We start from the raw sequence: 27,350 nt of genomic DNA, 5'->3' as shown, positions 1-27,350 counted from the left end.
ACACAAAGTAAAACTATTTCCCCATGTTTATTTTTCCCCCTTACTGTTCCTCACACGTTCTTGTCAACTGCTGGAAATGGCCCACCTTGATTATCACTACAAAAGGGTTTTTTTTCTCTCTCCTGCTGGTAATAGCTGACCTTACCTGATCACTCTCGTTACAGTGTGTATGGTAACACCCATTGTTTCATGTTCTCTGTGTATATAAAATCCCCCTACTGTATTTTCCACTGCATGCATCCGATGAAGTGAACTGTAGCTCACGAAAGCTTATGCTCAAATAAATGTGTTGGTCTCTAAGGTGCCACAAGTACTCCTTTTCTTTTCACAGACTAGACTCCTTTCCCCTGGTACAGTCTTTGTTAGATCCAGCAGACATCTTAGGTGGTAAACCGGGGTTTTCTCATGACTGGCAGCCCTCTTTGTCCTGCTCCACCCCCTTTTATAGCTTTGGCACAAGGCGAGAATCTTTTGTCTCTCCAGGTCCCCACCCCTCCTTCTAAATGGAAAAGTACCAGATTTAAGATGGATTTCATTATCAGGTGACATAGTCACATGTCACTGTAAGACCCCTAGTCTTCATTCCCCATGGGCTGGCCCACAGATACACAGGAAGGCTTTCAAGTAACTAAGGCCATTTACAATTGATTGTTTCTGGAGCAACCTTAATGGCCTCCACTTAATATGTATACTTCAGTGATACAAGTTTATATCTTATTCTCCTAACTCCAGGTATAGAAATAATACATGCAAGCAAATAGGATGAACACACTTAGTAGATTACAAGCTTTCTAATGACACCATACAAGGGGTATTTAGTGTAAAGCATATTCCAGTTATGTTATATTCATAAGCATACTTCCATAAAACATATAGAGTGCAATGTCACAACATCCTTCAGAACTTTTCTGGGCAATAAAGCATGTAGTAACCCCAGACTGCCTCCATTCAACCCAAGAACCCAGAATCCAACACTGAGAAGACTAATATTACTTCCTAGAGAAGGTTACCTACATCTCATGGACTACCCTGATCCCTGCTTTTCCTGGATGGAACAGCAACCAACCCCTCACGACTCTTAATAATGAAGATAGTCAACTCTTCCTTAGATAAGGGATGTTCTAATTATTATTATTTATGCAGTGTATAACCATGACACTAATTTAACCATAAATTCCTTTACTAAATCCAAAAGCTGAATGGTATTTATACAATTGCTCTAAAACCTCTAAAAAGCATATGTGATAAACAATTACTGCATACAATCAGTAACAAAATAATTATAAGCATTTGGTCAAGATAGTTACAAATAGGCTAACCCCCAGGGTGCTTAGACCCATATTAGTCGGCTCCAACTTGGTCATGCAGATATTACTAATGAACCCTTCAAAAGTTCGCTTTTGTGTACCCCTTAACAAACAATGTCATTCCTAATTCTCAGATTTCAGCTAAGGCTAGATGAAGCAGTTTCTTATATAACCAATTATTTACTGCACCTGGTACCTAATTAACGTGTTTTATTTCTATTACTTTAGCCAAACCTTCAATAAAATAGCACTGGTATTCCAAAGTTCACAACCTGTTTAACACAACAATTGTTCTTTCTCATGATCTCATGCTTTTTTGGTCCCATATTTTGGGCCTATGGCTCATGCTAAGCTCTCAGCTACCATAGTTCACCCAAAACTAATGTGGGCCTATATTCCTAAGGAATGTATAATAGATCAACTAGTGATAAAGAAACGGTGCTAGTTAACTCACAAAATAAATATTGTATCCATTTTCCATCCAGCTACAGAGCTAGCCAGAAAAATTCAACAAACATTTTGATGAAAAATGGGAAGGAAAATGTTTACCAATGTTTTTTTCATTCTCCAACCAATTCTACCTCCTATACTTGCTGAGCAGTTTCAAGAAATCTCCCTGTCAGATGTGGGAGGGATTAGAAGACCAAATACAGGGGGGAGAGTTCCCAAATCTGTCTAATGTGAAGTTTCTTGCACCTTCCTCTGAAGCATCTGGTGCTGGCGACCGTTGGAGACAAGATATCAGACTAGATGGACCACTGGCCTGTTCCAGCACAGCAATTCCTATGTGCTTGTGTTCTTCATTTTGGTATGTGGGATATCTAGGAGTCACATTGTTTATTAAAAATACCCCAGAACATTAAAATAAGCTTGCTGATTCAGTAACAATGAAGCACACTTATAAAACAGGGTAAATGGAATATACTCAGTTTTTATGTTACAAGGAAAAAATATAGTCACAACTTTTTCATAACTATGAATGATGGCATGTGGTTGGGTAAAAGTTTCCATTTCCTGGTTAATATTACCTGTCAATGATACAGCTACACTGATAAAATGCCTAATTACGCCATGAAAACATCTGCAATTCAAAAATGTCAAATCATTTGCTTGCTGCAGTCAGTATGAAAGATTCCAGATGTAGAATGAAACCTTGTAGTCCTGGTCCTTCGCAATCAGCAAAGCATACAGCCTGGTACCATGCTTAGTGACAGACACAAAATGACATCACTCTTTATTTTTAACGAATTAGCTGCCTTTTGGTGAGTTCATCTGCTGCTAACCAGTATAACAGGAGTGTAAGTCACATCAGGCTTTAAAGAGACAGCATCACCGTGTTCAGTCTGATCCCAGTAGCCAGCAGTTCCTGGTGCCAAGAGGGAGTTTCTTTAGTTTCAAATTAAGGTCTGTGCCTTCAGTCTGTAGGCAGAATGGATTATTTAAGACTTCTCTTAAAGGGATGGTAATGTATATTGTACCATCAAGGATCTACAAACACCAAGAAAAGACATTCATATGAACAAAAACATTACAGTTACATTAAATAGGATAAACATTTATGAGATATAAATCCTTGTGCTTCAAGGCATAACCAAGTCAGCCACTAACTGCCTACTGATGCTGAACTAGACAGACCACTGGTCTGATCCAGTCTGGCAGTTCCTACATCCCTGGGATAACATGATTTTGGTAATTAATTGATCTTTAAATATTCATGGTAAATAGGCCCAATGGCCTGTGATGGGATGTTAGATGGGGTGGGATCTGAGTTACTACAGAAAATTCTTTCCCTGGGTATCTGGCTGGTGAATCTTGCCCATATGCTCAGGGTTTAGCTGATCGCCATATCTGGGGTCGGGAAGGAATTTTCCTCCAGAGCAGATTGGAAGAGGCCCTGGAGGTTTTTCGCCTTCCTCTGTAGCATGGGGCACGGGTCACTTGCTGGAGGATTCTCTGCTCCTTGAAGTCTTTAAACCACGATTTGAGGACTTCAATAGCTCAGACATAGGTGAGAGGTTTTTCGCAGGAGTGGGTGGGTGAGATTCTGTGGCCTGCGTTGTGCAGGAGGTCGGACTAGATGATCATAATGGTCTCTTCTGACCTTAGTATCTATGACCTCTATTATCACACATACTGTGCAGTGGTTCCTAAAATAGAGCCAGATAGGATCTGGCTTTAGGGCAGGTTTATCAGCATAGGAGGGTTCAAAGAGCCTCCTTCCATCCCTCTCCTTGTATAATGATATGGACAATCTCAGCCTTTCTGAGGGGGAATGGAGGGACTGCTTCCTCCAGGACCCCAGGGGGAGCTCAGTAATCCCAGATGCACATCCAGTTATATTTGCTACCTATCCCCTCTGCCACCCTTTTTGTTTGTCTTATCTACCTGTTATGTCTTGTCTTTCGGATTGTAAATTATCTGGGGAAAAGACTGGCATATATTATGTGTCAGTATAGTGCTAGCACAATAGGGACCAAGCTGGTTGCGACCTTTAGGTCACTGGTGGTCAGCTGGTCAGTAGAACTGGATGGGTGTGCTGAGAGCAAATGCTGCATTGCCTCTGCTCACTGAGGATCTAGGAGAGGGATAGTGCCTCTACACTGTCCCTAGTCAAGCCTGTGACACAAGCTAGCCCACAGACTGCCATCCTGTAATGATTCATTGTTCTGAACAGCTCCAACATAGGGTACATAAGGTACAGCATACCTCCTTCTAAAATTGTCACTATATCATTCAAGAGAACAGTGATGCACTGATAAAGAGAAACCACATACTTCCTCTCACAGCATAGCCGTAAGAGGAAAGACCATCAGAAATACTTATGTGGTACTTTTATCCAAATAAAGAAACTCACAGACAAAAAGCACAGGGAAGATGTTTTAAATTAAAGTAGATGCTTGCAAAAAATAATTTTAAATATCATCACTATGGGCTGGTTCCACTCTTCAGCCGGGTACATGGTAGATATGTCATATCATGATGCCATAACTTTTGGAGGAAGCCTAAAATGTGTGTGGGTTGGGGGGGAGGGAAAGTAAATGTAACGATTTATGCTTGATATCAGGATCATTCAGCACATAAAGATTCAACTAGATCATTAACCAGAGTTTGGGAAACTTCAGGGTGCCACATAAAATGTTTCTGTTTGAGATTGTCATTGACCAGGACTATTTTACATGCAGGTAGTGTTGGTGTTCTTGTAGACTCTTTTTTATCTCTGTTTTATTACTTCTGTTGAGGTGATGGACGCAATTTATAAATCAAATAATTAAAAAGTAATGTAGCTATAAATCACCTGTAAAACTATTATTCTTACGCTGTACCCTGGCCAATATTAATATGTTGAAAAAAGTGGGCATTTTGGTGATTAAAACTCTGGAAGTTGGAAACCCTTGCCCAGTCTGCCACCTTGAGGATATTTCCAACTGTACCCCACGAGAGGTGACTCTGTGGCCAAACACATGGTCAGTTTCTCAATTATGTGACTACCCAGAGCTTCCATTGATTGACTTCAGTCTGAGATTTGGGTTTTCAACATAGCTAAAAATCAGAAAAAAACAGGGCTCTCACACCCTTATGAACACCATTGATTTTACCCACACAAGAAGCCCTGTTGACTGACATAGGACCACTCACGTGCGTTAAGTGTTTACAGGCCGAAAGAAAGATGTTCTCCCACAGCAGTAATAATGGAGAGATTGTTGAAAAACATTAAAAATGCATTTGAGTTTTCATATAGAATATACATATATGATATATATATATAAACTCATGCATTTGTAGTATCCCCATATGAAACATTAATGGATCTCTCAATTACTGCTGCTGCGGGAGAACATCATTCTTTATTTTTAAAAATTAATTGAATCCTTGGAGACATCATACTTACAATGTATTTATAGGTACAGTAAACTGAAAAGAGGTGCCTCTGCTGAGATCAGTCATAACCTAACCTCCCAATACCCCCTGCAGTAGGCGAGAAAGTGGAGGGGAAGAAAGAAGAGAGTGAAAAATAAAGTGACGTGTGGCAGTGTGCTAAAGTGAGGCGGTGTTGGGCTCATCTAGATTCTTTCTTTTTTTATTTTATTTTTATTATTTTTTGTCGCCAGCTGCTGCTGCTTTTTCTCCCCTACTCCTTAAGCATAATAACAATCCGACTTTGCCCTCACATCGGTGCCTTTCCGTCAGCACAAGGCAGGGCAGCACCACTATTCATCAATTTACAGACGAGGGCACTGAGGCACGGAGCGATGCCTTGACTAGCCCAAGGACCAGACCCCCAGGCCACCGGTGGCCCACGTGCCAGGCACAAGACACTGAGGGGAGATGCTCCGCAGGCCACGGCCCTGGGCAGCCAGCAGCGCCCTGCGCAGCCTCCCCGGCCCCCGCGGGCAGGGACCCTGCTGGGAGCCCCGCCCCCTGGCCGCCCCGTCGCCCGAGCGCACGGCCGCCCCGCCCCGCCCCGCCCCCGAGCCGCTGCCTCCTCGCGCCTCCCTCATCCCTCCCGCGGCTGCGCGGGGTCCTCCTGCCCGCTAGGTGGGGCGCTGGCGGCTCTGTGCGCGTGCTCGCGGCCGGTGCCGCAGGGTGGTGATGGGCGCCAGGGTGACTCGCGTGTTCCGCAACTTCAACCTGGAGAGCCGGGCCACCCGCGAGATCAGCAAGGAGAAGCCCACGTCCGCCCCCCGCCACCCCGTCGCCAGGCCGGGCCCGCTGCCCGGTGAGTGCCCGCGGCCGGCGCTGCGCCCCAAGGCCACGGGGGAGGGACCTAGGGAGCGGGAGCGGGGGGGCTGGGGTTACAGGGGGCGGGGGGAACGGGGTGTGTGTGTGTGTGTGTGTGTGTGTGGTGGGGGGTGGTTACACGCTGCGCGTGCGGGGGGTTACGGGGCAGTAGGGCGCGCGCGTTCCTGGGGCGGGGGGATTATGAGGGCCGGGCGCGTGCGCGGAGCGGTGGTGGAGGCCTGGGGGTTTCTGGGGCGGGGCGGTGCAGGGTATGTGCCAGGGGCGGGGGTTCCGGGGGTGGGATGCAGGGTATGGACATGGGGGAGGGCGGGCAGGATGCAGGGCGTGAGGGGGTTACGCAGGGTATGGGGGGTTACGAGGGGGTGGGATGCAGGGTATACGGGGGTTACGGGGGGTGGCACATCTACAGTGGCACAGCTGTGGTACTTTTCTCAGAGTAGCAGCCGTGTTAGTCTGTAGCCGCAAAAAAGAAAAGGAGGACTTGTGGCAACTTAGAGAATAACGCATTTATTTGAGCATAAACTTTCGTGAGCTACAGCTCACTTCATCGGATGCATTCAGTGGTACTGCCGCTGTAACACTAGTATAGGTGCTTCCTACAACCATGGAAGGGTTTTTTCCATCAATGTAGTTAATCCACCTCTCCAAGAAGTGGTAGGTAGGTCATTGGAAGAATTCCCAGCTGTGTCTACACTGAGTGTTAGGTTGAGCTAATTATGTCATGCAGGGCATGACATTTTTCACAGCCCCTGAGTGATGTAGCTTGACTGATATAATTTTCAGGTGTATACCAGGCCTCACTGTTGTTTAGTATTGCACTTTCTTTTCGTGAATAGGCATAATTAATTCTCCTTTCCCTGTGTACAAGACAACATTAAGTATTGTGAATATCAGAACTAATGCAAAAATGAGATTTCCCTGGAAGTGTTCACATGCTTTCATTTTCACTTGAGTTGTGTGATGTCTCATGGGTAAGGCCCGATCAAATTCACAGCCATGAAAAACACGTCATGGACTGTGAAATCTGGTCTTCCCTGTGAAATCTGTTTTTTTGTTTGCTTTTACCCTATTCTATACAGATTTCGCACGTGAGAACAGTGTTTCTCAAATTGGGGATCCTGACCCAAAAGGAGTTGAAGAGGGATCACAAGGTTATTTTAGGAGGGTCACGGTATTGCCACCCTTCTGCGCTGACTTCAGAGCTGAGTGGCCAGAGAGTGGTGGCTGTTGGCCAGGCGCCCAGCTCTGAAGGCAGAATTCTGCCAGCAGCAGCACAGAAGAAAGGTTAGCAATACCATACCACGCCACCCTTATTTCTGTGCCAGCTGCCTTCAGAGTTGTGCAGCTGGAAAGTGGTGGCTGCTGACCAAAGGCCCAGTTCTGAAGGCAGCAGCGCAGAAGTAAGGATGGCAATACCGTATCATGCCATCCTTCTGTACTGCTGCTGGTGGTGGCTCTGCCTTCAGAACTGGGCTCCTGGCCAGGAGCCACCACTCTCCAGCTGCTTATCTCTGAAGGCAGCAGTGCAGAAATAAGGGTAGCAGTACTGCAACCCCCCCTACAATAACCTTGTGACCCCCCCACAATCCTTTTTTGGTCAGAACCCCTACAATTACAGCACTGTGAAATTTCAGATATAAATATCTGAAATCATTAAATTTACGATTTTTAAAATCCTATGACTGTGAAATTGACCAGAATGGAGCATTAGTTTCATGGGGCCCTACTCCTGGGCATTATAAACCATGAAGTATAAGCCAACAAGAATATTAGCAAGAGAGTGATTTTCTTCTTTAAATCTTTTTTCTTATTTGATCCAGAAATCCAAGAGGAAATTCGCAGAAAAGATGACAAACTTCTCGCCTTATTAAAAGAGGTTTACGTTGATTCCATAGATCCACCTATGCAAGTGAGCATGTCTTCTTTCTGTAATGGGTATAGCAGCAAGCACTTTTCAGATGACAAAAGCAACATACCAAAGCTCATATGATGAATAGGCTTTATGAAGTCTGTCGTCTTTGTAGCTCACTAGCTGTTAATAGATGAAACTGAGCTTTTTTTATTGCTGTTTTGTATTTCAGTTGTTTAATTAGAAGTCTGATTTCAAGGTCACATTCCTTATTTGAGTGCCATCAACCTTTTTTTGTGCCCGCAGTTTTCCTTCCTCTGTATGAAGCTGTCTATACAGGCATGTTCATCTGTCATATAGAGACTCCAGCTGTGTGCACCTTCCTTGTGCCACAGTCCCAAAAGTATACTCACAAATTTGGGTTTCCAGAAGGTTAAGCAGCCAGTCTGTGGAAGGGATGGGAAATAGAATTCCTAATGATGCTATAGATGGTAGAAGAAATTGGAACTTGTGTGGGAGAGGGTTTGTGTTTCTGCTGGAGAGCAAAGAGGCTAGTACCAAGAGTAAAGAAATTATTAAAATATCACTTAAAACTCTGGTGTCCCTTTAAGTGAAGCCATGTATCTGTTTGGGTGAGGAAATGGTAAGATGTTTTATTTATATTTTCCTGTACAATTTTCTAGATTTTTTTTTCTCATGAAACGGATGAACTAAGAGCAGTTGTCTGTGTGATCTGCATGCAAGGCTCAACATATTGGCATTAGATTAAAAAAAGTTAGTCCTAGGCCTCTCTTATGCTTGTTTTCAGTTTGTTTATAGTGGTATTCTCCCCAGGATGCGAGAGAGACAAGGTGGATGAGATAATATCCTGACCTGGAGAAGAGCTCTGTGGAGGTCGAGAGCTTGTCTCTTTCACCAACGGAAGTTGATCCAGTAAAAGATATTACCTCATCCACTTTGTCTCTCTCTTATATTTGGCATTTCTGTAGCACCTTCCATCTAAGACAAAATGTTTTTTAGACATGTTAATGAATCCCCCATAATGTCCATGTGAGATATGTAAATAATGTTATCTCCATTTTACTTGGGTAATAGAGAAGCTAAAAACCTAATCCTGCATAGTGCCGAACACCTGATTTCAATGGAAGTTGGTGCTGCTCAGTACCTTGAAATATATGTGACAAAACTTTCATATGTCTATTCCTGAAATTAGGCATCTACATTCACATTAACACCTAAATCAGTGGCCTGATTTTCAGAGGTGCTAAGCACCAGCAGCTCCTACTGACGTCAGTGGAAAACGTTGGTGTTCAGCTATTCAGAAAACTAAGCTATTGATTTAGATAACATTTGGTCATGGTAACTATTTCTGAAACTGTGGTCTATATAGAACACCATGCTTTGAGGATAAAGTAGCGTTGGATTATGGTAGTAATTACTCAGCTTTCCAAAGGGGTCTGCATCTCCATTTGAAATGTTTTAGGGGTCCACAAATGAAAAAAGATTGAAAACCACTGGATTACGGTCTAAGAAAGAGAGGCAGTCCATGAGGATCAAAGTCTTCACAATAGAAAAACTGGAGAGCCTCTTATTTTTAATTAAAAGGAAACTTTAATTAAAGAAATAGGCAGGAAATGTGCAGTACACAGACTAAACAGAACTCTGATTGACTTGAACTTTTTTTTCTCCTCCCACACTAGGTAAAAGACAAAGGTGGAAGTAAACAGCAGGAATACAGACTTACAAAACTTGGTCATTTAAGGGATCTAGATATTCCGAGCATTCCCAAAGGCAAAATTTCTGTGGTGGAGGTTCTGACTCTTCTCAATAATCATAAACTTTCTCCACAAACATGGACCACAGAGAAAATAGCAAAGGAGTACAATATAGACTTGAAGGAGGTCACCTCTCTCTTAGAATTCTTCATACCTTTTGCTGTGGAAATCTTTCCTCCCAAAGACAGAAAAGCTTTAAAATCTTCCTAAAAGTGATTGGCAAAATCTTGGTTTATCCACTGGTGTCTTCATTTGACACTTCACATACACTGTTTGTGTGGGAATTTGGTCTCATGCTCTTAAAGGTTGCCCCCTTGTAGCAGTAAAATGCTTTATTTAAATGATTGCATTTTCTGTGTGATTGCTGCATGTGAAAATAATGTATTTGATATATTCTGGTTCATAACCTGTCTTATTTATGCCAAATAAGGAGACAATCAGTAAAATCTGTTCAGGACAATAAATGATCCACTTAAATTGTTCCAGTTGTTTGCAGATAGTTTTATTTTTAAATAAATATCACCTCTTACTGAGAAATCAAATGGAAAATGTGTTGTCTTTGGACTTCATTCAACCAGTGTTTTCTAGTGATTCTGCAGCAATCTTTATCATGGCACCTATTCTTATTCATGCAACTAGTCTGCAGGTGTACATACAACACAACAGAGCCACTTTTCCTATAATTAAAAAAATGATAGGAGAGGGTGTTTGCTTCACAAAGAAGGATAATTGCAGGGGAAATAGAATTTTCAAGCATGTCAAGATCTTAAAAGCAAAAGTGGGTGAATTGTGTGGGGGAAATTGCTTTGGCGGCACCTTTAAACCCATGGAGCTGTAATGGCTGCTGTTAAGCTCAGCTACATCCCTTCCATTCTAGTTAGCCCCAACTTTGTAAGTCATTCATCAATCAGTTTATAAACAGCAGTGTCAGGTGGTAGCATTTGAACCTATTGCAGCTTTCCTTGGTTCCCGCATCTTCATTGTGTGATACAGCGGCTCATCTCCGATAAGCATGATTAGTAGGTAGCTTTCAAATTCAGCTGGTTCCTTTTTTCTATAAATAGAAATATCTATGGAGGTCCACCTGTTTTATTTTAGTATCCCCATTTACCCATAAAGGGCTTATATATTCTAGCCTAGAAACAGAAATTCAGGTAACCAACTTCGGGCTAGAAATTTCTATAGATCCCACTACTGTAATACTGCTATATTACCGTGTTGAAGGTAAACTGCATCCTTCATTGCTCTTAGCCAAGTATGTTATGTGCTGTAAACTAGGCATAGGCTAGTTGCAAGTTGTAAACCTTTTGATACTATAGCTATTCAAAATGTGTAAATAAAGAAAATATTCTCTTTCAGTGGTGATCAAATAATGTGGACTTTCATGGTAATGTGAGAAATGTTAAACTTTGTTTAGTATCTTTTCTGTTTGGGGGGAGGAGGGAGAAACGTTGCCAACTTACAGCTCAACTTCTGCCTAAGGCCTTCTTAAATAACGTTACTGACTTTAAGATTAATAACCTTTCTTAAATTTAGAACTTAAAATCAGGTAAATTCTGAAGGAGGGGATACAAACACATCTAGAATATGCTTCTTTTAAAAATGTGCCTGTTATTTTTCCCTACGGGCTTCTTGATTTCAGAAATCAAGTAAAATTCCTAGCAAGACTAACATTAGCTTTGCCATTTCACAACAAAATCCTTTCTACTTGCATTACTAGCCGATTCAAAACAAAACCATTTTCTGCATAGTACATCGGTGCATTTAAATAGGTTATTCATTTGTAATGCACATGGTTTTGTAGTATCTGTGTTCTATAAAAAATTAACTCAGTTTGTCTATACATAAAGGAGCCTGCTGTTCTTCACTCTTACCTTTAGCTGCCCTACAGTATACCATAAGAGGACTGCTTTTCTATTGAGTTATTATTCAACTAAAGTATTTTGCCTCTGTCTCAATGATCTCTAAAGTTTTGTGGCAACATTCCCAATGAGCAGGCCTACACTGAATGTGTACTTCATGTGTCTGTGCTAAGTTTTTAGGGTTTAATCTCGCTTGAGTTCTTTCCAGCTTCACTTTTAAATGTGGTTTTGTGGTATTTGTGAGTAGTTGCTAGAATAACGAAACCTTTCACTGATGTTTGCTTAGTGCAACTAGTGATCTAATACAGTTCTTAAGAATGGCCATACTGGGTCAGACCAAAGGTCCATCTAGCACAGTATCCTGTCTTCCAACTGTGGCCAATGACAGGTGCCCCAGGCGGAATGAACAGAACAGGTAATCAAGTGATCTATCCCCTGTCACCTATTCCTAGCTTCTTCAGGGGAATGAACAGAACAGCAATTTTGAGTGATCCCTCTCGTCCACTCTCAGCTTCTGGCAGTCTTAGATTCATAGACTTTAAGGTCAGAAGGGACCATCATGATCGTCTAGTCTGACCTGCACAACGCAGGCCACAGAATCTCACTCACCCTCTCCTGTAATATTTGTAACATCCTGTAACATCACAGGCCATTGGGCATACTTACCGCTAATAGTCAAAGATCAATTAATTGCCAAAATTAGGCTATCTCATCATACTATCCCCTCCATAAATTTATCAAGCTTAGTCTTGAAGCCAGATATGTTTTTTGTCCCCACTGCTCCCCTTTGAAGGCTATTCCAGAATTTTACTCCTCTGATGGTTAAAAACCTTCGACTAGTTTCAAGTCTAAACTTCCTGATGGCCAGTTTATATCCATTTGTTCTTGTGTCGACATTGGTACTGAGCTTAAATAATTCCTCTCCCTCCCTGGTATTTATCCATTTGATATATTTATAGAGAGCAATCATATCTCCCCTCAGTCTTCTTTTGGTTAGGCTAAATAAGCCAAGTTCTTTGAATCTCCTTTCATAAGACAGGTTTTCCATTCCTCAGATCATCCTAGTAGCCCTTCTCTGTACCTGTTCCAGTTTGAATTCATCCTTCTTAAACATGGGAGTCCAGAACTGCACACAGTATTCTAGATGAGGTCTCACCAGTGCCTTGTCTAATGGTACTAACACTTCCCGTCTCTACTGGAAATACCTTGCCTGATGCATCCCAACACTGCATTAGCTTTTTTCACGGCCACATCACATTGGCCGCTCATAGTCATCCGGTGATCAACCAATACTCCAAGGTCCTTCTCCTTCTCTGTTAATTCCAACTGATGAGTCCCCAGTTTATAAAAAAAAATTCTTGTTATTAATCCATAAATGCATGACCTTGCACTTTTCACTATTAAATTTCATCCTATTACTATTACTCCAGTTTACAAGGTCATCCAGATCCTTCTGTAGGATATCCCTGTCCTTCTCTGTATTGGCAATACCTCCCAGCTTTGTGTCATCCGCAAACTTTATTAGCACTCTCCCACTTTTTGTGCCAAGGTCAGTAATAAAAAGATTAAATAAGATTGGTTCCACAACCAATCCCTGAGGAACTCCACTAGTAACCTCCCTCCAGCCTGGCAATTCACCTTTCAGTATGACCCATTGTTTTCTCTCCTTTAACCAGTTCCTTATCCACCTTTCAATTTTCATATTGATCCCCATCTTTTCCAATTTAATTATTAATTCCCCATGTGGAACCGTATAAAATGCCTTACTGAAATCGAGGTAAATTAGATCCACTGTGTTTCTTTTGTCTAAAAAATCTGTTACCTTCTCAAAGGAGATCAGGTTGGTTTGGCATGATCTACCTTTTGTAAAAGCATGTTGTATTTTGTCCCAATTACCATTGACCTCAATGTCCTTAACTACTTTCTCCTTCAATTTTTTCCCCAAGACCTTGCATACTACGGATGTCAAACTAACAGGCCTGTAGGTACCTGGATCACTTTTTTTTCCTTTTTTAAAAATAGGAACTATGTTAGCAATTCTCCAGTCATACGGTACAACCCCTGAGTTTACATATTCATTAAAAATTCTTGCTAATGGGCTTGCAATTTCGTGTGCCAGTTCCTTTAATAATCTTGGATGAAGATTATCTGGGCTCCCAGATTTAGTCCCATTAAGCTGTTCGAGTTTGGCTTCTACCTCAGATGTGGTAATATCTACCTCCATATCCTCATTCCCATTTGTTATCCTGCCATTATCCCTAAGCTCCTCATTAAAGGCTGAGGCAAAGTATGTGTTTAGATCTTGGGCCATTTTTAGATTATCCTTAACCTCTACTCCATCCTCAGTGTTTAGTGGTCCCACTTCTTCTTTCTTTGTTTTCTTCTTATTTATATGTCTATAGAACCTTTAACTATTGGTTTTAATTCCCTTTGAAAGGTCCAACTCTACATGGCTTTTGGCCTTTCTCACTATATCCCTACATGTTCTGAACTCAATAAGGTAGATTTCCTTGCTGATCCCTCCCATCTTCCACTCCTTGTATGCTTTCTGCTTTTTCTTAATCACCTCTCTGAGATGCTTGCTCATCCAGCTTCGTCTACAACTCCTGCCTATGAATTTTTTCCCCTTTCTTGGGATGCAGGCGTCTGATAGCTTCTGCAGCTTTGACTTGAAGTAATTCCAGGCCTCCTCTGCCTTTAGATCCAGTCAGAAGCTTACGGATACCCAGGGCATGGGGTTGCATCCCTGACCGTCTTGGCTAATAGCCATTGATGGTCCTATCCTCCATGAATTTATCTAATCCTTTTTTGAACCCAGTCATGGTTTTGGCCTTCAAACATCCCTTGGCAAGGAGTTCTACAGGTTGACTGTGTGTTGTGTGAAGAAGTACTCCCTTTTGTTTGTTTTCAAACTGCTTCCTATTAATTTCATTGCGTGACCCCCTGGTTCTTGTGTCATGTGAAGGGGTAAATAACACTTCCTTATTCACTTTCTCCACACCATTCATGATTTTATAGACCTCTATCATATGCCCCTTTAGTCGTCTCTTTTCTAAGATGAACAGTTGTAGACTTTAATCTCTCCTCATATGAAAGCTGTTCCATACGCCTAATCATTTTTGTTGCCCTTCTATGTACTTGTTCCATTTCAGTATATCTTTTTAGAGATGAGATAACCAGAACTGCATGCAGTATTCAAGTTAGGCATACTATGGATTTATATAGTGACATTATGATATTTTCTGTCTTATTATCTATCCCTTTCCTAATGTTCCTAACTTTGTTAGCTTTTTTTGACTGCCACTGCACATTGAGTGGATATTTTCAGAGAACTGTTCATGATGACTCCAAGATCTCTTTCTTGAGCAATAACAGTTAAGTTAGACCCTATCATTTTATATTTGTAGTTGGGATTATGTTTTCCAATGCACATTACTTTGCATTTATCTACACTGAATTTCATCTGCCATTTTGTTGCCCGCTCACCCAGGTTTGTGAGATCCCTCTGCAACTCTTTGCAGTCAGCTAGGGACTTAATTATCTTGAGTAATTTTGTATCATCTGTGAATTTTGCCACCTCACTGTTCATCCCTATTTCCAGATCATTTATGAGTATGTTGAACAGCAGTGGGCCCAGTACAGATTGGCAGACCCCGCTATTTACCTCTGTCCACTGTGAACACTGATGATTTATTCCTATCCTATGTTTCCTATCTTTTAACCAGTTACTGATCTATGAGAGGACCTTCCTCCTTATCCCATGACTTCTTACTATGATTATGAGCCTTTGGTGTGGGACTTTGTCAGAAAGACTTTCTGAAAGTCCAAGTACACTATATCAACTGGCAAAGAGTCCTGTGGCACCTTATAGACTAACAGACATATTGGAGCATAAGCTTTCATGGGTGAATACCCACTTCGTCAGATGCATGGGTCCAGATGATGAGTGTCACTCTGTGGCTGTTCAACAGCTACTGCATTCATCCCCAGAGGTGGCATCATTTCAGTGCTGGGTGAGTGATCCCTATGTAGTGTTGTTGAGTGCTGTTGCACATCAGCTGTGCTCCATCCAGAGATGTCTGCATTTCAGTGCCAGGTGAGTGATCCCTGTATAGTGTTGCTGTGTTGTTGGGAGGAAGGGATAGCTCAGTGGTTTGAGCATTGGCCTGCTAAACCCATGGTTGTGAGTTCAATCCTTGAGGGGGCCATTTAGGGATGTGGGGCAAAAATTGGGGATTGGTCCTGCTTTGAGCAGGAGGTTGGACTAGATGATCTCCTGAGGTCCCTTCCAACCCTGATATTCTATGATTCTAAGATGTCATCAATGTAGTGTAGGCAGAGAAGGGGCGTGAGTGGACGAGAGCTGATGAAGCGTTGTTCCAGGTCAGCCATAAAAATGTTGGCATATTGTGGGGCCATGCGGGGGCCCATAGCGGTGCCACTGGCCTGGAGGTATATATTGTCACCAAATTTGAAATAATTTTGCGTGAGGATAAAGTCACAGAGCTCAGCAACCAGTTGTGCTGTGGCATCATCAGGGATACTGTTCCTGACAGCTTGTATTCCATCTGTGTGTGGGATGTTTGTGTGGAGAGCCTCTACATCTATGGTGGCTAGCATGGTGTTTTCTGGAAGATCACCAATGCATTGTAGTTTTCTCAGGAAAACTCTACCTACGCTACATTGATGACATCTTCATCATCCTGACCCATGGGAAGGAAACCCTGGAAGAATTCCACCATGATTTCAACAGCTTCCACCCCACCATCAACCTCAGCCTGGACCAATCTACATGGGAGGTCCACTTCCTAGACACCACGGTGCAAATAAGTGGTGGTCACGTTAACACCACCCTATACCGAAAACCCACCAACCACTATGCCTACCTTCATACCTCCACCTTCCATCCTGGACACACCACACGATCCATTGTCTACAGCCAAGCGCCAAGGTACAACCATATTTGCTCCAACCCCTCAGGCAGAGACCAACACCTACAAGATCTTCACCAAGCATTCTCAAAACTACTATACCCATATGAGGAAATAAGGAAACAGATCAACAGAGCCAGATGTGTAGCCAGAAGCCTCCTGCTGCGAGACAAGCCCAAGAAAAAAACCAACAGAACTCCACTGGCCATCACATACAGTCCTCAGCTAAAACCTCTCCAATGCATCATCAGTGATCTACAACCCATCCTGGATAACGATCCCTCACTTTCACAGGCATTGGGAGGCAGGCCAGTCCTCGCTCACAGACAACCCGCCAACCTGAAGCATATTCTCACCAGCAACTACACACCGCACCATAGTAACTCTAACTCAGGAACGAATCCATGCAACAAACCTTGATGCCAACTCTGCCCACATATCTACACCAGCAACACCATCAAAGGACCTAACCAGATCAGACACACCATCACCGGTTCATTCACCTGCACGACCACCAATGCCATCATGTGCCAGCAATGCTCATCTGCTATGTATATCAGCCAAACTGGACGTAAAAGGATAAATGGACACAAATCAGATATTAGGAATGGCAATATACAAAAACCTGTAGGAGAACACTTCAACCTCCCTGGACACACAATAGCAGATTTAAATGTAGCCGTCCTGCAGCAAAAAAAAACTTCAGGACTAGACTTCAAAGAGAAACTGCTGAGCTTCAGTTTATTTGCAAATTTGACACCATCAGCTCAGGATTAAACAAAGACTGTGAATGGCTAGCCAACTACAAAAGCAGTTTCTCCTCCCTTGGTGTTCACACCTCAACTGCTAGAAGAGTGCCTCATCCTCCCTGATTGAACAAACCTGGTTATCCCTAGCCTGATTCTTGCTTGCATATTTATACCTGCCTCTGGAAATTTCCACTACATGCATCTGACGAAGTGGGTATTCACTCACAAAAGCTTATGCTCCAATATGTCTATTAGTCTCTATGGTGCCACAGGACTCTTTGCCGCTTTTACAGATCCAGACTAACACGGCCACCCCTCTGATATATCAGCTGGATCACCCTTGTCCATATGTTTGTTGACCCCCCTTAGAGAATTCTAATAGATTGGTAAAGCGTGATTTCCCTTTACAAAAGTCATGTTATTTCTTCCCTAACATATTGTCTTCATCTGTGTGTCTGATAATTCTGTTCTTTACTATAGCTTCAACGAAATTGTCTAACGTGACAGGCACTTATCAGAAAGTTCTGATGACTTTTAATGAAACTTAGGCTTCTAGGTCTCAAATCCTCAAAAGTACTTATGCTTCTAACTCCCATTGAAATCAATGGGAATTGAGTACCTAACTACTGTTAAAAATCTGCCCCCAAGTGCCTAAAGTCACTTTTGAAAATGGGACTTAGGTGCTTTTGAAAATTTTGCCTACTGTACATATTCCCCCCATAAATTCCTAACAAAACAATTATATATACTGTGATGGGTTGGATCCCCCTTTCTGGGATGCCACCTGATGTACTGGCATTTCACTGAGCCTCCCCTGCTCAATCAGCCTTGGTTCCCTCTCCCTGCTTTGCTGAATTAGACTCACTGGCCTCTTGCAGCACACATACACAGGTAGGGCCACACCGCACTGCAGACATAGACAGAAGTCAGCTCTGTGTGAGAGGACTCTCCCAGCATTCACGTGCACACACCTTGTTGGGAGATAAACGCAAAATAATACTGTCTTGCACTGTATAGAAAAATCTGCACAGCGCAAGCTCATAAAAATCCAATCTCTTCCTCAATGTGAAGAGAGATGTGCACATTTCTTCCCTCTCCCAGCCCCTCCAGTTAGAAATTGCATAAACTGGGTTTTATTACAAACAAGAAATAAGTTTATTAACTACCAAAGGTGAATTTTAAGTGAATATAAGAGATAGAACAAAGCAGATTACTGTGCAAATAAAACAGAGTATGCCAGTTAAGCTGAATATACTTAAGAAACAGGTTACAAAAAGTAATTTCTTACCCTAAATGTTATTTTAGGCAGGTTGTAAAGTTTTTGTGGTTTAGAGTTCCAGTTATATTTCTTTTCAGACTGGACCCCTGTCTCAGTCTGGACTCCCCCCACCTTCCCTTCAGGTGGCTTTAGCAGTCTTTCTTCTTGGGCAGACAGGCCATGCAGAGGAGTCGTCCCATTTCCCTCCCTCTCCACCCTTAAATAGGATTTACATAAGGCCGGAATCCTTTGTTTCCCAAACTTGACACACACACCCTCCCCTTCCAGTGGAAAGTTACAAGAAGTCCCAGGTAATGTTTAGTATAAGGTGACAAGTATCACAACGTCCATGAGTTGGTGGCCGCAGGAAGGCCAACCTTTTCACAGTCCATTGTCCTCGCTGATGGGCCATCAGCCCTGTCTGGCTTTTCCATTGTTGTACCTGAATTGTTAGCAGTGGGCATCACCAAAGCAGCATAGTTGAAATACAGATACATAGTCAATATTTCTCACTTCAGATACAGAAATGATACAGGCATACAAATTGGAAGACCCATCTTGCATAAAGTACATCTCAGCTGTGTCATATTCATATCATAAACATATTTTCATAAAGAATATGGGGTGTAATATTACATATACATTTAAAAGGAAGAAAATAAGGAAATGTCATACTAATCCCTAATTTTCTCTGCAAATGATCTTACATTTTGGGAAATGTATATATCTTATTATTATTTCTGTGGAGGTAGTCAGTGCATTACCATCTGCCATTTCCTAACTACATTGAATGCTCTTAATTTTCCCTGGTAGTTTGCTGCTGAATGCCATCTGTCAGGTCACTGGTACTATTTTATAGATTTTTTAATTGACTGTGTACAATGAGTGAAGTTGATTTAGTGTGTAGTTAAAGCTACAATGAAACTGGGATAAATGGGAGGTAAGTGCATTAAATAGCAATGAATTAAAGCAAACAAGACTAGAAGATGTCTTCTAACACCCAATAATACCACTCTCTTGGTTTTGTTTCTCTACAGAGGAGGAATGTGTGAATATATTTTATGCTATATTTCTGCCTTTTGCAATAAGCTGTCAGCAGTTAAGATTTCCTATGTGGGAGCAAATTCACAGTTGCTGTCCTCACCTAGCAAAGGTGAATTCTCATCAGTTCACTTAAGCACACTTAGTATTTTATGCTTTAACATTGTTTATATTGTAAAATTCCTTCCCATTAGTGTATGAGCTTGTGAAATGTGCTTATTCTGGTGAATCTCTTAATAGACTGATGTACATTTATTCACAATGTACTGTATCTGTTGAAAGAAACTTACTTTTCCTTGTTCTTAGAGAGAAATTATTTGAAATGCAGTCCAATCTATACTCTAATGATTAAAAGCTTGGGGACAAGTTTTCTGTTTCCAGACATACCATAAATATCTGTTTGTAATATATAGGCCCTACCACATAAATAGCTGTCTCGCCCTTGAACACTAATGGAACCACAAAACTTCTGAAAGGCCCTTAGGAAAAATATTGTTTCTCTGACAGATCACTCTACCAGACCCTCATTAAGTTGCTGTATTCAGGGCCTTGTGCTTTCTGCAGTGCTGCTGCTGTGGAATTTGCTCCAGAATCCACCTTTTGCCATAAAATTGTGCTGTAGAACCTAAGCTTTCATTTTATCAAAGTATGTTTCTAGACCTCATGGATACAAAGAAAAGCTTTCAAATGTGACCTGCGTGTAAACCAATAGAGTGATGGCTCCCTGAGTCTGAGGCAGCCTGAAACAAATAGCTCTGAGAGCCATGAATTGCTTCTTTTGTCTCAATGGGTGGTTAATGCTGGAACTTAATAGTGAAAATCTAAGACAAATTGTAAATATGGTAACATGATAAATGCAATATAATACTAATAGATCTCATAGGCTTCTGTACATGTATTTTTTCTTTTCCTATTGAATTAATCAAAATCTCCACAGAATTTAGGGTTACTCCTGTAGAGCAGTGGTTCTCAAAGCCTGTCCGCCGCTTGTTCGGGGAAAGCCCCTGGCTCGCCGGACCGGTTTGTTTACCTGTTGTGTTTGCAGGTTCAGCTGATCGCAGCTCCCACTGGCCGCGGTTTGCCGCTCCAGGCCAATGGGGGCTGCGGGAAGGGCGGCCAGCACATCCCTTTGCCAGCACCACTCTCTGCAGCCCCCATTGGCCTGGAGCGGTGAACCACAGCCAGTGAGAGCCGTGATTGGCTGAACCTGCGGACGCGGCAGGTAAACAAACTGGTCCGGTGCGCCAGGGGCTTTCCTTGAATAAACGGCGGACCAGCTTTGAGACCCACTGCTGTAGAGTATAGGTCCAGCTTGCCCCAGACTATATTGAGCCTTTCATTATAATAATCTTTATCCTTAACCAGTGGTAAGTTGGCTCCCAGGTGCTCTCTCCTTTGGCTTATGCCACACAGATCACTTTAGTTTACAGATGACCCAAGACCAAAGAAGTGGGAGGGAAAATGGCTTACGTGATAAAGATAGAAATTTTAAGCTGTGCTGACTTCGAATTCAAAAATTCTTTATAATGCATTATGTCATTTCTGTATAGCAGTCAAAGAAGAGATTTGTTGCTTCCCTCAAAGTGTCTGCACAGCCTTGATCAGTAGACTTGTTTCAATTAGAAGACAACTCAGTTAATCTGAATTGCCCTCACTCAGTGACTGATTCAAGTTTTTCCTATTACAAGGAGCTTTGATTACTTTGCAAATAAAATCTAACAAAGGTTGAGACTGATCCAGCTATTTCCGGTCCTGGAGGGGCAGCTGGAGAGGACAACAGCTAAATCCTTGGTTGAGATTAGGCAGTATGCTCAAAAACTAGAAGCAGTTGTGAGGCTGAGATTTCATAGTAACAGCCATGTTAGTCTGTATTTGCAAAAAGAAAAGGAGTACTTGTGGCACCTTAGAGACTAACCAATTTATTTGAGCATAAGCTTTTGTGAGCTACAGCTCACTTCATCGGATGCATACTGTGGAAAGTACAGAAGACGTTTTTATACACACAAACCATGAAAACATGGGTGATTATCACTACAAAAGGTTTTCTCTCCCCCCACCCCACTCTCCTGCTGGTAATAGCTTATGTAAAGTGATCACTCTCCTTACAATGTGTATGATAATCAAGGTGGGCCAGTTCCAGCACAAATCCAAGACAAGAACGTCGGGGGGGGGGGGGGTTAGGAAAAAACAAGGGGAAATAGGTTACCTTGCATAATGACTTAGCCACTCCCAGTCTCTATTCAAGCCTAAGTTAATTGTATCCAATTTGCAAATGAATTCCAATTCAGCAGTCTCTCGCTGGAGTCTGGATTTGAAGTTTTTCTGTTGTAATATCGCAACTTTCATGTCTGTAATCGCGTGACCAGAGAGATTGAAGTGTTCTCCGACTGGTTTATGAATGTTATAATTTTTGACATCTGATTTGTGTGGATTTGTGCTGGAAATGGCCCACCTTGATTATCATACACATTGTAAGGAGAGTGATCACTTTACATAAGCTATTACCAGCAGGAGAGTGGGGTGGGAGGAGAGAAAACCTTTTGTAGTGATAATCACCCATTTTTTCGTGGTTTGTGTGTATAAAAAGTCTTCTGTACTTTCCACAGTATGCATCCAATGAAGTGAGCTGTAGCTCACGAAAGCTTATGCTCAAATAAATTGGTTAGTCTCTAAGGTGCCACAAGTACTCCTTTTCTTTTTGAGATTTCATGTCATTTCACAAGAAATGGTCCTGCTGCTAGAGTACTATGGGGTCCCATGCTATATAGAAGGTTCAGGGAGTGTTGATCATTTTTTTTGCAGAATCATTCTGACTTTTCCCTGTAGATATGAACATGCTGCTTTTTATTCCCCATCTGCAAAAACTAGTGCTGTGGTCGACACCTTCCCCTAGGTTTGTGCTGCTACCTGGCAAAGCATGTAATGCCTCAACAGGCTGTTTTTATTAAGGTCTCCGGAGAAGGATGATTGTATCTGTATACATAGTGTGAGAAATCAGCTTACAAAGAAGTATGGATATGTTAAATATAGCCAAAATAAACAATTTTTCCAGGTGTTGCAAGGGGACAGCCCAGGATTCCTAGATAAATGCTTAAATAAAGCATTGAGTACTGATCCCTGTCGCCTTCTCTCTGATTAGGCCTTAGATGTAGTTTTTAAAATGTATATTCCTCTGTTCCTTGCAGGATAACTCTATTTTTCTAAGATCTGATGCAGGCAAATTTGTGAATAAAAAGCTATAATGTATTACATTAATCTTAAACTTTCTTGGACATGCTTTTTACAAACGCAGCTTCTGTCCTATTATATATGAAGAAAGTCATTTTTTGTAAGACACCTTTTTGGCACGCAGCTAGGGGTGGGGAGAGAGACAAAAAATGACAGTGAGAATCCGTAGTTCAGATTGTTTACAAGAGTACATTTTTATTAACAGTAATTCAGAAAACTGCGGGCCATGTCATTGCCTCATAATAATCACTCTTTGGTAATATTTCCATGTAATAAGGTTTGCAAGAGGCAAACCTTACACTACAGGGCAACACCTTAGAAACACCTCATGATAGGAATTAATCACCTCCTATTGCAGATTTGACAGATTTTTAGCTGTTACTGTACTATTTTTAAAAACAAACAAAAAGGGCGGGGGGAAGGTAGGCAGAAAACTTTCTGGAAAAGGTAGAATTCAGGCACTCTTAGATCAGCCTTGAAGTATTATGAAGCTTTTTAAAGATATTGTTGAACCATGATGAAATATGGAAGTGAGTGAGTACTATTTTGCACCTGTATCCCAAAAGGCCCAAGTGGAGCCAAATTTTCAAAGGGCCCATACAAAAGTGCACATTAGTCCCATAGTACACAGGGGGTTACTACACTGGATATGCCCAAAAGTGTGTGCATAGTTGGCACACTTTTGCTTATGTCCCTTTGATAGTTTGGGCCATAATCTTTACCCTGGGAACAACTATTGTAGCTAGGGTGACCAGACAGCAAGTGTGAAAAACTGGGACGGGGGTGAGGGATAATAGGAGCCTATATAAGAAAGAAATCTTATAAAAAATCTGGACTGTCCTGTCCTGATAAAATTGGGACATCTGGTCACCCTAATTGTAGCAGTGCGTACCAAATAGCTTTTAGCTGTTGATTATAGAGCTCTCCTGCAAATTGCTCAGTAAAGTTGTAGCATAGTGGTTCTCAACTCTGGCCTGCCGCTTGTTCAGGGAAAGTCCCTGGCGCGCCGGGCCTGTTTGTTTACCTGCCATGTCCGCGGGTTCGGCCGATCGCGGCCCCCACTGGCCGCGGTTCGCCGCTCCAGGCCAATGGGGGCTGTGGGAAGGGCGGCCAGCACGTCCCTCGGCCCACGCCATTTTCTGCAGCCCCCATTGGCTGGAACAGCAAACCGCGGCCAACGGGAGCCGCGATCAGCCGAACCCGCGGATGGGGCAGGTAAACAAATTGCCCCGGCGCGCCAGGGACTTTCCCTGAACAAGCGGTGGGCCAAAGCTGAGAACCACTGTTGTAGTGAGATATGATTGATGATAATGTTTCAAATCAGTCAGGTGAATAGGACTGAAAAGCTGTGAACTTCTAACAGATGATTAGCAGCATATGTGTCATGATTCTTTGGCTGCGCTCTAGTTCCTACAAGACAGCTGTCCTGAGGGCAAAACCAACACACAGTTGACATTAGACCCTGTCTCCACTGGGTTTTTCGAACCTGTGTGGATACACTGATGTTGCTACACCAGTGCAAATCCCCAGTGCAATGTGTACAAGCGGTGAATTACCGATGTAGCTGCATTGATATAGTTCCATAGGTGAACATTTTCCTAGTCTCAATAAGCCCTTAATAAGTAGCAATCCTCTTGTTCTAATCGCCACAAGAAGGCCATGTATGGAAGAGGCATATAGATAGATTGTGCCTCCAGCCCAGGGCTGAGGAGTGGTGAGAGAGTAATCTGGAAAGCTTGCCGTGCTGCGCTGTGGCAATATGGTGGTGGTAAACTGGCACCTCTCGCCAGCACTAAAACATTATTCCTATTAATGGGATGGAATTTTAGGCTTGTGCTTAACTTTACTACGAGGAGTGCTCCCACTGAATTCATTAGGACTAGCCGCCTAAGTAAAGTTAAGCACATTATAAGAGTTTGCAAGACTGAAGCCTTAGTTTGAAATGAACTTTATGGCTTGTGGCAGCTTCTGTCACAAATATGTTATTTTCATCTTGGGTTTGGTGTGTTCGTTTTTTTTAATCTCAGGGTTTTTTAAAAGGAAATCTCTGCTGTAGGAGTGAGAATGGAAATGCTGTGCAGTTTTTTTGAGTAGTGAGAGGCATGATGATAATTTTCTGACAAAACATGTTATTGATCTGATCATGTGAGCACACTCTAAAGTATACATGGTGCTAATAAATTCAGTCCTAGCCTAATGCCTTATGGATTATCTTCTAACAAGGAGTAATTTTTATTGCTAAATTTACAAAACCATGAAAACTGTGATCTATAATGTGTGAAAGGCTTGTGGGTCTTGATTTCAAAGAGTCTTAAAATATATTTCTGACACACAAACTGTCAGATACTGAAACACGGGCGGTTGTGCCAAATGGTTGGAACACAAATCAGTAGCAAGGAGATCAAGATCAGAGCCAGAGGCGAGATGCCAGAGCCAAGGGTCAGAGCAGGAGTCGGAAGTCAGGAACCAGAGCTGATGATCAGAGACGGGTTACCTGGAGTAAGGCTGGGTCCAAAATGGGAGTGGGTTAGGGCCCAAGGTTAGAACAGGGCAGCAGCAAGGCAGGGAACAAGCAGGCACAGGAGCTATCCCAGTCACTGACCTGCTGCCGGGCTTAAGAGATGGTCTCCTGACTCTTCCCATAGCCAGTTAGGCAGCCTGCTACAGGCTAGCTGTGCTCGTTAGGTTGCCTGGAGACTGGTTCTGTTACAGGCCCTGATTCCTGACAACCATGCAAGGGCAGCTCCTACGGTCCTTGGGGCCCAGCTTCTCAAGGTACTTCTGATGGAACTCTTGCAGTAGGTCTGGGGCAGGGTTGTTCTCTACTGGTTCCCTAGACCATTTATCCAAACTGTATCCTTCCCAGTCCGCCAGGTGCTGGAGCCTTCGCCTAACTTGTTGAGAGTTGAGAATTTGGTGGACCAAGTATTTCTCCTGTCCATGGACTGTTGTTGTTAGTAATGACAAGTTGGAGTGGTTTGGGTATGGGTTCTCAGTGTAAAGCTTTAGAAGTGAGATGCGAAAGACAGGGTAGATCTTCAAGAACTTGGGCAGCTGTAACACGAAGGCCATAGTTTGCAAAGAATGGGCTATGTGGGGTCAAGATGTGGATTGCATTGTTATATGTGAATTCAGCAGGGAAGCCATTTATCCTTGTGGTAACAGCACAGAAAGCAGCAAACATACTGCTCCAAGAGTTGATTGACTCTGTTTGCTCATTAGACTGAGAATGTTAGGTGGATGCAGGGAGGGACTCGATGCCAAGGAGACTTGAGAATTTTTTGCCAGAATAGGGAGATGAACGGGGGGTCTCTGGTCCTATATAATGCCCATTGGTAACCTGTGTTAGCGGAAGACATTTTCCAGGAAGAACTGAGCCATCTCCTGTGTAGTAGGTGTGGGATGAAGTGTATCATATTTTTAGGAGATTGATGGCAGCCAGGATTACAGAGTATACCTGAGAACATGGAAGTTCTTCCATAATGTCCATTGATATATTAGATCAAGGCTGTGTGGGCAAAGGCTAAAGGAGACCTAGGGATTTTGATTGTGGGTTCTTGTTACAGGACCTTATATAATCCTTGATGTAAACTTGTCCGGGTCTTGACTTGGCCAAAATGGCCAGCAAGTAATGAATCATGACATAGTTTGAATACCCAAAGCCTGAGTTGTCCCTCTGGAACATAAGTACAATCCTTGCGATAGAGAAGACCATTCTGTAATCAAAACTTGAAGTTGGGTCAGGTACCCACATCGTCATTCAGGGTCTGGTGGATCTGTGTTGCAAATGGGTCATCAGGGAGCAGGGAGTGGATTGAAGATGTCAGACTGCTATCAATCATCTTGTTGACAGAGTAGGACCCCTTGAGCATGGTGGCAGAGGGCCCTTCATCAGGTTCATGATATTCATCTTTGCGGCATAGCACATCTGCCTATCTGTTTCTTGTGCCTGGGCGAAAGGTTACTACAAAATCAAAGGAAGCAAAGAAGAGGGACCAGTGGATCTGGTGTTGGTTAAGGCATCTAGCAGTCTGTAGGTACTCCAGGTTCTTGTGATCTATCAAGACTTGGACCAGTAATCAGGCTCCTTCTAGAAGTTGGTGCCACTCCTCAACAACCACCTTGATAGTCAGTAGTTCCTTGTCTCAAATATTGTAACTTTTTCTGCCTGGGTTAGCCTCCGACAATAAAACGGATGGGGCAGAATTGGAGGACTACATGTTAAGATAAAATTGTACTTATGGGGAAATTTGAAGTATCAGCTTTGATCATAAATGGTTTAGTGGGATCTGAGTGATTCTGGGTGCTGAGGTGAATGCCCTTTTCAGTCGATCAAAGGCTAACTGAGCCTCACTGGACCAGGCAAACTGGGCCACCTTTTGCAGGAGCACTGTTATGGGTGCAACCAGGTTGAAGAATCCTTTAACAAATCACCTGTAGAACTTGGTGAACCACAGGATTCTCTGCACTCCACATATGTCCTGTGGTGTGGCCTAACTGAATATTGCTGCCACCTTATGTGAGTCTATGGTGAGTCCCTTTGGCTGAGATGATCTATCTCAAAAATTCCATTGCGTCCTTATCAAAGAATTTCTTGAGATTTCCGTAGA

At 42.5% G+C, this 27,350-nt stretch overlaps 1 protein-coding gene across 1 annotated transcript; it reads left to right on the top strand.

Annotated features, from left to right (window-relative positions):
- The first annotated feature begins 5,840 nt into the window (after nt 1–5,840).
- Nucleotides 5,841–10,152, top strand: NDUFAF4 (NADH:ubiquinone oxidoreductase complex assembly factor 4). Its single transcript, XM_048844971.2, has 3 exons — nt 5,841–6,024; nt 7,868–7,956; nt 9,597–10,152. The coding sequence occupies exons 1-3, from the start codon at nt 5,898–5,900 to the stop codon at nt 9,879–9,881; spliced, it is 501 nt and encodes a 166-aa protein (XP_048700928.1). The 5' UTR covers nt 5,841–5,897; the 3' UTR covers nt 9,882–10,152.
- The last annotated feature ends 17,198 nt before the right edge of the window (nt 10,153–27,350 follow it).

Source organism: Caretta caretta, chromosome 3 (assembly GCF_965140235.1).
Source record: "Caretta caretta isolate rCarCar2 chromosome 3, rCarCar1.hap1, whole genome shotgun sequence".
Lineage (NCBI taxonomy): Eukaryota > Metazoa > Chordata > Testudines > Cheloniidae > Caretta > Caretta caretta.
Note: the sequence above shows the minus strand (reverse complement) of the source record. Positions and strands in the feature narration are given on the sequence as shown.

Coding starts and splice junctions, on each gene's coding strand:
- NDUFAF4 (XM_048844971.2), top strand. CDS start 5,898: ATGGGCGCCAGGGTGACTCGCGTGTTCCGCAACTTCAACCTGGAGAGC. Junction 6,025..7,867: donor CAGGCCGGGCCCGCTGCCCG/GTGAGTGCCCGC, acceptor TATTTGATCCAG/AAATCCAAGAGGAAATTCGC. Junction 7,957..9,596: donor CCATAGATCCACCTATGCAA/GTGAGCATGTCT, acceptor CTCCCACACTAG/GTAAAAGACAAAGGTGGAAG.